The 9,606-nt window shown below is 35.1% G+C and overlaps 1 protein-coding gene across 1 annotated transcript; it reads left to right on the forward strand.

The window, feature by feature from the left end:
- Positions 1 to 2,604: 2,604 nt before the first annotated feature.
- On the forward strand, positions 2,605 to 8,977 carry LOC145661026 (uncharacterized). Its single transcript, XM_081726464.1, has 2 exons — positions 2,605 to 2,764; positions 6,231 to 8,977. Exons 1-2 carry the CDS (start codon positions 2,605 to 2,607, stop codon positions 8,975 to 8,977), a joined length of 2,907 nt encoding a protein of 968 aa, XP_081582590.1.
- Positions 8,978 to 9,606: the final 629 nt, after the last annotated feature.

Genomic DNA, 9,606 nt, shown 5'->3' on the forward strand with positions numbered 1-9,606 from the left:
CGACTCGTGCCCATCCCTAGCCCTTTGTACTCTTAAAGAACAAAAGTGTAAGAATTGATTTGATTCGTTGCTCATGAACATCTTAAAATTCAGTCTGGAAAATTGTGTGATTAGGTTATTTAATAACAAATTTGAGAAACAAATAAATGGAAAGGATAAAATTAATCATAGTAATAAATAATGAGGCTTGTTTTGTAGAAGTTATATTGAAACTGGGGATTAATGTACAACTTATATTTTTAATTCCACGTATGCCATTAAATGTATGTTATTACTCTTAGAAAATGATAAACCGTAGAAAATGATAAACTACAAGCATATGCTACGACATTTAAAGAAATAAGCAATTGCAATATTAATTGCTTTGGATTGCAATTAAAATGCAATTGATGTAGCTATCTTAACTCCACTTGAAGACAAATAACCAATACGTACTCACACAATAACAAATATAATACGGCACCATTCTTTTGTATGAACCAGTAATACATAGAGGGGTTCTACTGCAGTTTATAAAAAAAAATTTTTTTCAAATAAAAATTTGTTTATTACCCTAAACTTTTGTGATAAACAAATTCAATTTGAACTCATTATAAGTAGGCCTTAAACAAACCGTTTTTCTTGGAACCATTTACAGCGTTACATGAGATATCCCTATATAATGCGTAATTAGTTACATTAAAATATAAAGAAAAAAGGAAAATAGACGTAAAGTACAAACAAGAAGACAGTTAATTACCCAGTGTAGTTGTAATTTATGTGGTGACGTGATAATATTAGCCATCATTAACTATAAGATATAAAAATGAAATCTTCCAATTTCACATCTACGGTTACGTCATGTAGGCTAAAGAAGACGACGGTAATGAGAATAAATGAAATTGTGTAATGAAAAAACTGGGAGAAAATAGGAGAACCCCGAGATAACCCACGCACACGGTTTTTATCTACCTCAAAGCTTGCTTAGCCCGAACTGGCATTGTGGAGTTTGTATCTGGCAACATTGTGAAAAGTTCAAAAACATTTGACTGTAATGGAACGTAGTAGTTGCGGCAGAAGCTATAGAAAAGGTTGAAGTAATGTGTACCGGTAACATTTGTAATTTTTGAGGACATTCAGTCAATTTGTATGGTTTTGGTCTTGTTTGTAGAATGATATAGTAATGTGTGATATTTAATGGAAAATAGACAAAAGATAGAAAGTTGTGTTTTGATTCTTAAACACGAATTGCTTTTATAGACTGTAACATTTTTGGCACACCAGCGTGAGGCGGGAAAAAAGGACGAATCATGGATAAATTAGTAAAGACTAGGAAACCGGTGCAGATATCGTTTTCAAAGGCTTATAATAGCTTAGTGGCTGAATGTGAAAAGGACAATGTAAATGTGGAAAGTGTCAAGTTATATTTTACGAAGTTGGAGAGACTTATAACCGAATTGTCAACCTATGATGAAAATATACTTGAACTGTTGCTTAGTGATACAAGCAAAAAAAGTGAAGCACGTTATATGGAAGAGTACAACAACGTGGAAAGTTACCGGGAAATGTTCGACGAAGCGCGTGTAAAACATGAGAACATTTTGAAAAAAGTAGCTCCTTCTAGCAGTTCAGGTGGTCATACAGGTAAAAAGAAACTTAAGTTACCGAAAATTGAGTTGAAAACTTTCAGTGGGGAAATAAGTGAGTGGATAAGTTTCTAGAGCCAGTTCAAACGAATTCATAACGATGATGAAATCGAGAAAGAGGACAAGTTCCAATACCTGCTACAAGCAATTAGTACCGGTAACAGAGCATGGGACGTAGTGAACAGTTATCCACCCACAGCCGATAATTACGATAAAGCTGTGGAAAGTTTATGCAATCGTTTTGGTCGAGAAGAATTGTTGATAGAGTACTACATACGTGAACTGTTAGGACTTGTTATACAGAATGTTTCGAACGACAAAAATAAGTTAAAATTGTATTCCTTATATGATAAACTTGAGTCATATTTACGTGCGCTAGAATCAATAGGTATGACTAGTGAAAAATATGCAGCTATGTTATTCCCCTTGGTAGAATCTTGTTTGCCTGATGAAATCTTGAGGGTTTGGTTAAGGCATACAGCGACTGCCAGTGTAAGTGACAGTAATGCAAATACGTATAGTGAGAAACTAAAACAGTTGTTACAGTTCCTGAGAAATGAAGTGGAGGGAGAAGAACGCATTGCGTTAGCTCAAGCAGGATTTAAAGTGAAACAAACTTCCATGGTGAATTTTAAAAAGAATAAAGAAGAAAAAAGGGTGCCTACTGTTAATAATCTGTTTTCTGGACAAAATCAGGTAAAAGAGGACAAACAGTGTGTTTTTTGTGAAGCGTATCATTTACCACAAAAGTGTGAAAAGGCCAAGAGTATGAACCTGGAAGAGAAAAAGAAACTTTTAATGCAGCAAAAGTATTGTTTTCGGTGTTTGAAACCTCAAAAACACAAAAGGAGTCCCTTAACAAATATAGTATATTTGTAGCTGATGTTAATGACAATCATTCGTGTAGGATGGAAGTTTTAGAGAAACCAGTGATTTGCGGTGAGATACCTTCTCTTAAACGTGGATCGTGGTTAAAGAAATGAAGAAGAGAAAAATTTGGCTGTCCGATTTAGATAGTACGGAAGAAATAGAACTGTTAATTGGTGCGGATATGGCTAGTGAATTTTTAACAGTAGATATGTTAAAGTTAGAGTCAGGACTATTTGCTGTTAGAACAATGTTTGGATGGACGATAATGGGTAAGTTACCGTCCAAAAAATGTTATGGTATCTCTGCCAATGTTGTGATCACTTTATTGTAGAGATGCAAGGGCTCGGAAAAAACCGGCTTTTTTGAAGAAAAAAAAACTCGGTTTTTTCTGCTTCGCTTTTTTGCTTGGGAAATGTTGGGCTTTTTTGAAAATTTTGCTTTAAACTGATAAAACAGACTTTATTTCGGTTCTCTACAACAAAAAAAAAACTCATTTAATTACTGGTTGATGCAGATAATAATATGAAACCTGGAAAATAAACCATGAATTAAAAAAAAAAGTTTTTTTTTTTTAAATTCTTAACATATCTGTATTATGAATTCCAAAGGATTAACCAATATATGTAATAATATTTTAACCTCTTATATATAATAAGCACTTTAAAAATTATACACAAATAACTAGCAAAATTGTTTGTAGTATTTTTACTTCAAAATATCACACACTCTCTTTTCGAAGCAAAATAAAGAAAAGCATGAGAGAAATCTGCACATCAAGATCTTCGTTTCGGACGGTTCTGTACATTCTTGAAATTTCTCAGTTAAATTTTAACTTTCATATACATTGTATGAATATTTCGAACAAATTTTTCACTGATTGATCACAAACATAATAATCTGTTACCACCTATCAGGTGTTTCGGATCTGCAAAATCGGTAAAGCTCCAAATTCTGTAATGCACTGATAGTCCCTTAAGCTTGTTCAGAATCGGGAAAGTATCGAATTTTCTGTTCATGGATCATATACGTAATAGACGGTTCATCTGAGCGTATGGTTTCCTAGGCTGTAGAATATATAACCACCATCACGGTTTACCCAGTCCTGAAGGTTTCTAAATTTTTAACAAGAAAATTCAACATATCGTTACGAAACTTTTTTTTTTTTACCAAGAAGAAAAAAACTATGGAATACATTTAAAAAGAGTGGAAGAATCAATCACTGTTCCAGTTCACAAGAAAGGAGACAACAGTGATTATAATAATTATCGAGGCATTTCTCAACATTATATTATAAGATTGACCCCATACGGAGATGAAATTATTGGAGATTATCAGTGTGTATTTAGTCGAAATCGATCAGATATTTACAATTCGACAAATACTCGAAAAGAAATGGGAATATATTACCCAGTACATCAACTGTTTATTGATTTTAGAAAGGCTTACAACTCGGTTAGAAGGGAAACGTTGTACAACATTCTTACAGAATTTGGAATACCGAAAAAAACTAGATTTATTAAGTGTTTAAATGAATCCCAGAGTAAATCCGAGTAGAAGAATGCGAGCTTCCACGTCGAGATTGGCCTGAAACAAGGATATGCGTTATCGCCGTTATTATTCAGCTTTGTTCCGGAGTACGCTATAAGAAAAATCAAAGAAAGGAACCAGAGCCTAGACTTGAATGGTATTCACCAGGCTATGATGTATATTGATGATGATGTAAATCTAATAGGAGAACAATCAAAAGAAATGCATAGGCTTTATTAAACGCTTGCAAGGATATGAGTAATGGCAAATTATGAGTGCGTTAAAATATCAGTTAATACTTTCGGCATAGTGGATATATTCAAAAATCTTGAATCAGTATTACCAGACCAAAATCATACCCACAAAGAAATTAAATGTCGACTGAAGTCAGGAAATTCTTGTTATTATTCAGTTCAAAATATTTTGTCGTCGCGAATTCTGTCAAGGAATTTAAAGCTTAAAATATATAAAATGATAATCATGCCTGTTATGCTTGATGGTTGTGAAACGTGGTCGTTTACGCTGAGGGAAGAACATAGACTGAAATTATTTGAGAATAAAATTCTGAGACGAATATTTGGACCCAAGAGGAACGGGAATGGGGAATGGCGGAAACGTCATAAGGAGGAACTACATAATTTATACGGGTTACCAAACATCGTTAGAGTCATCAAGTCTAGGAGGATCAGGTGGGCAGGCCATGTAGCCATAATGGAAGAAAGTAGGAACGCTTTCAAAGTTTTAACTGGAAATCCAATCGGGAAACGTCCATTAGGAAAACCTAGGCCCAGATGGGAGGAGAATATTAAAATGGGTATAGCAGAAATAGGAGTACAGAGTAGAAACTGGATTGAATTGGATAAGGACAGAAGTCAATGGAGAGCTTTTGTGGCCATAGAGAAAGAGAAAGAGAGAATACATTTAACTTAAGCACAACAAACATGAGTGAGTGGTTAGCTTTCGCGCTTCTATCGTGAAGTCTGGGATTCAACCCCGCATTCGACCATTTTGACAGAAGTTTTCTTAATCCCATCTGGGAATGTAGAGATAGTGCGTGTACTGTGTGTCCTGGCCGATTTCCTTTCTAATCCTTTTTAAATCTTTGTTATTACTAATTACCAGCAGTGATGGATTTGCAAAGAGGGTTAGGGGTGGGGATGTCTTTCGGATTGAAGCCTCTACTCCGAAATTACGGAATTTCTAAGACAAACTTATTATTAGTTTTGCCTTTACTCATAAACTTCAAGCTGTCCTCAAATAAAAAAAAAATAAAAAATAGGAATTTTTAGAAAAACTAAGCATTAATAAAAAAAGCCCCTCTCAAAATACTTTTCTAAATCCGCCACTGATTATCAGTATAAAATGGTCTTCAAGGTTGTATCTGAAAGATTATAGCTGAACATACAAACGAAAACGAAATATTTATTATGTCTGTACTCATAAACTTAAGCTCCTCTTAAATAAAAATTAGGAATTTTTAGAAAAAACAAACATTATTCAGAAAAACCCCTCCCAAATATTTTTCTACATCCGATACTGATTATTTCTATCAAATGGTATTCAAAGATGTGTCCGGAAGATTGTTGTTAAATCATTGCACAGCTACAGTATAACGGAAATGTGGAAGTACGCTCTGATGGATATATTGAAAAACATAAGTTTAATTATGTGCTAGACGCTAGGGTTCTAAGCTCCAAGATATGAAACACGGATGACTAAAAGGAAATGATCTGGAGAAGAAAAAAATGTCGATGATTTAGAAGTTAAAATAAGATTAAACAGCTTCTAAAATTGCCCTCAAATACTACGTAATTTATGTTTACTTTAATTCATAAACCATGTGCTCCATTCATCATGATGGTGAATTCCAAGCGAAATATTGCATTCAGGTCATGAAATCTTATTTAACTTTAGAGTATACTACAAGAAAGCTATTTAAACAGAAAAATCATGAAAATGAAAAAAGTCAAAATTTCCAAAATTCTCGTTTTTTTTTCCAAAAAAGCCGGCTTTTTATGTGCAAAAAACCATCTATTCAAAAAAGCCGGCTTTTTTGCATCTCTACTTTATTGTCAATCAGTGACCGTATTGCGGATTTGTGGAAATTAGATACGTTAGGCATCACTGACCCAATAGAAGTTAAGACTAAGAACGAAAACCATGAAGTAATTTTAAGACATTTTGAAGAAACTTTGTGTGTGAATTCAGATGGTCGTTACGAAGTTAAATTGCCGTGGAAGCAAGAACCTATGGAACTACATGACAACAAGGAACTAGCTGAAAAGAGATGTGTGAAGATGACCGAGAAGCTGTGGCAAGAAGGAAGATACGAAGACTATGATAACGTTTTTCGAAACTGGTTGGAAGAAGGAATCATAGAAGAAGTACCGGAGGAGGAGCTGGACAATCTAAGTTACTATTTACCACATAGGGCAGTGATAAAAGAGAATTCCACTACCCCAATTAGGTCAGTTTTTGATGCGTCTTCGAAAACAAAGGGTGCATATTCATTGAATGACTGTTTAGAGAAGGGTCCAAACTTAATTGAAGAAATTCCGGCACTTATACATAGGTTTAGAGAGAAAAAGATAGGGATTATATCAGACATTAGAAAAGCTTTCCTGCAAATTTCGGTAAATAAAAACGATCGTGATTATTTAAGATTTCTTTGGTGGGAGAATTTTGACGAAAGGAAGTTTAAAACTTTTAGACATATGCGAGTTGTTTTTGGTGTGAATTGCAGTCTCTTTCTGTTGGAGGCCGTGCTTAATTACCATTTAGAAAATGCTCCCCGTGAATATGAAGAAATAGCTAGTAAATTGAAACAATCCCTTTATGTCGATAATTGTATCACGTCTGTTGACAATGAAGACGAAATGTTTGCTTTGATCGAAAAATCAAAGTCGCTGCTCAGTGAAGGTAAATTCGATTTACGAGGATGGGTATATAGTGGTTCTTCTACAGGCAGTAATGATGTTTACACTCCAGTTCTAGGTATGTTATTGGACACATGTATAGACATTTTATTGTGTGATACAAAGAATTTAGGCAGAGTAGAAGGACCAGTGTCCAAACGAGTTATTTTATCTACTGCTCATAAATTATTTGATCCTCTAGGATTTCTGTCACCTGTGACGTTGATTCCAAAATTGTTACTTCAAGAAAGCTGGGAAAATAACAACTCTTGGGACACACCAGTTTCTTCAGAAATTTCCAGGAAATTCGACAGGTGGTATAAAGAACTGGCGATGTTGGCCGAAATAAAGATTCCTAGACAGTTTGCACAAGATGTTACAACGAAATCTTGGACGTTACATGTTTTTTGTGATTCTAGTAAAAATGCATATGCATCTGTCGTGTTTTTGAGAAGTGAATGCAATGGAGAAGTTAATGTCCAGTTGTTATTCAGCAAAGCACGTGTTGCGCCATTGAAAAAGTCAACTATTCCACGTTTAGAATTAATGGCCTGTTGTATCGGAGTTAGACTTGCTGTGTCTGTGATTGAGAGTTTAAATTTAGACATTCCTGTGTTCTATTGGACAGATTCTTTGGTGGCGCTTTACTGGATAAAAAATGATGAACCTTGGGGAGTGTTTGTAATGAATAGAGTGAAGGAAATTCGAGCTCTCTCCGATGTAAATTGTTGGAGACATGTACCGGGAAATTTGAACGCAGCTGACCTACCCTCAAGAGGCTGCAATGCTGCAGCGTTACTGAAAAGTAAATGGTGGGAAGGACCTTACTGGTTACGGCAGACGGAAGAATTCTGGCCGAAAACTGATATGAAACCAAATGCGCTTGAAGTAAATAATGAAAAACTGAAAACAGTTGTTTCATTAAGTGTTGCAAATGAGCCAAAGTGGTATATGCAATATTTTTCAAATTATGAGAAATTAATACGTATGGTTGCATGGATATTGCGTTTTATCCATTATTGTCATTCAAAGGAAAGTGAAAGGTTAACGGGTGAGCTATTGGTATTTGAAATAGAATCAGCTGAGAAGGTTATAATGAGAACTATCCAGAAAGAATGTTTTGTTAGTGAACCAGATCGTTTGAAACAATTGTGTACTTTTGTTGATGGTGAAGGTTTGATTAGGTTAAAGACTAAAATTGCACGTAGACTCGATGAAGATGATTTTCGGAGTCCTATTGTATTACCACCTGAGCATGAAGTTGTGAAGATGTTAATATTGAAGGAACATTTGAAATCATCTCATGCTGGAGTTCAAGTATTATTGACAAAGTTGCGTGAAAGGTTTTGGATTCTTCGTGGGAGAAAAACTATAAGTTCTGTTGTTCGAAGATGTGTTAAATGTAAACGGTACGATGCAAAAAATATTAATGTTACACCAGCTTCCTTGCCAGAAGACAGAGTTAAAGATGCATTAGTTTTCGAAATAACCGGAGTAGATTTAGCTGGGCCTCTCTTCCTTCAAGATGGGAAAAGATGTTGGATTGTCTTGTTTACTTGTGCCGTTTATCGTGCAGTGCATTTAGAACTGGTACTATCTTTATCGACCTCTAGTTTTTTGTCAGCATTAAGGAGATTTATTGACAGGCGCGGAAGGCCGAAGGTCATTTATTCTGATAATGGAACGAATTTTGTCGGTGCAGATAATCTCTTTAAGTTAATCGACTGGGAACAAATTTCTTTGTACTCATCAGTAGAAAGAATTCAATGGAAGTTCATTCCACCTACCGCTGCCTGGTGGGGTGGATGGTGGGAGCGAATTATACAAATGATCAAGAAACTTCTTCGTAGAACGTTGGGTAGAGCGTCTCTAAGTTATGAAGAATTGAGTACAGTGTTCTGTGACATAGAAGCAGTTATCAATGCACGTCCGTTGACTTATTTGTCAGAAGATTCAAACGATCTCACACCCATTACTCCAGCTATGTTTTTACAAGATAATTTGGAGATAGGCGCACATAAGAACACAATTGAGAGATAGATTTCGTAGTGAGTATTTAAGTCAGTTAGTACTGAAGCAAACCGGAAAGAAAACTTGTCGAGAAATAAAAGAAGGAGACGTTGTACTTGTTGGAAGTGACAATAAGAGAAGACTAGACTGGCCTTTAGGAAAAATTACAAAGGTGTTTCCTGGGAAGGATGATATTGTAAGAGTGGCTAGGATTAAGACTAAGAGTGGAGAAATTATAAGACCTGTTCAGCGGTTGTACCCCTTGGAAGTGAGTTTTGTTCAAACCGAAGAAGGTGTTCTGCAAGCGAAAAATGAAGAGGAATGCCCGTCTAAAACCTTGACTTTAGGTAAAATTGAAGAAAAGGGTGAACGTGTTGTCACAACAAGAAAAGGTCGAAAGGTGAATATACCTGTACGATACTTAGTATAATTTTGTTTTGATTTATTTGCCATAAATCAAAAGGTGGGAGGATGTGGAGTTTGTATCTGGCAACATTGTGAAAAGTTCAAAAACATTTGACTGTAATGGAACGTAGTAGTTGCGGCAGAAGCTATAGAAAAGGTTGAAGTAATGTGTACCGGCAACATTTGTAATTTTTGAGGACATTCAATCAATTTGTATGGTTTTGGTCTTGTTTGTAGAATGATATAGTAATGTG

This window comes from Thermobia domestica, chromosome 9 (genome assembly GCF_964235325.1).
Source record: "Thermobia domestica chromosome 9, izTheDome1.hap1.1, whole genome shotgun sequence".
NCBI lineage: Eukaryota > Metazoa > Arthropoda > Insecta > Zygentoma > Lepismatidae > Thermobia > Thermobia domestica.

Excerpts from the sequence above, each read along its gene's own strand:
- LOC145661026 (XM_081726464.1), top strand. The coding sequence starts at position 2,605 with ATGAAGAAGAGAAAAATTTGGCTGTCCGATTTAGATAGTACGGAAGAA. Across the intron at positions 2,765-6,230 it reads GTTTGGATGGACGATAATGG|ATGGTCGTTACGAAGTTAAA; the intron begins GTAAGTTACCGT and ends GTGTGAATTCAG.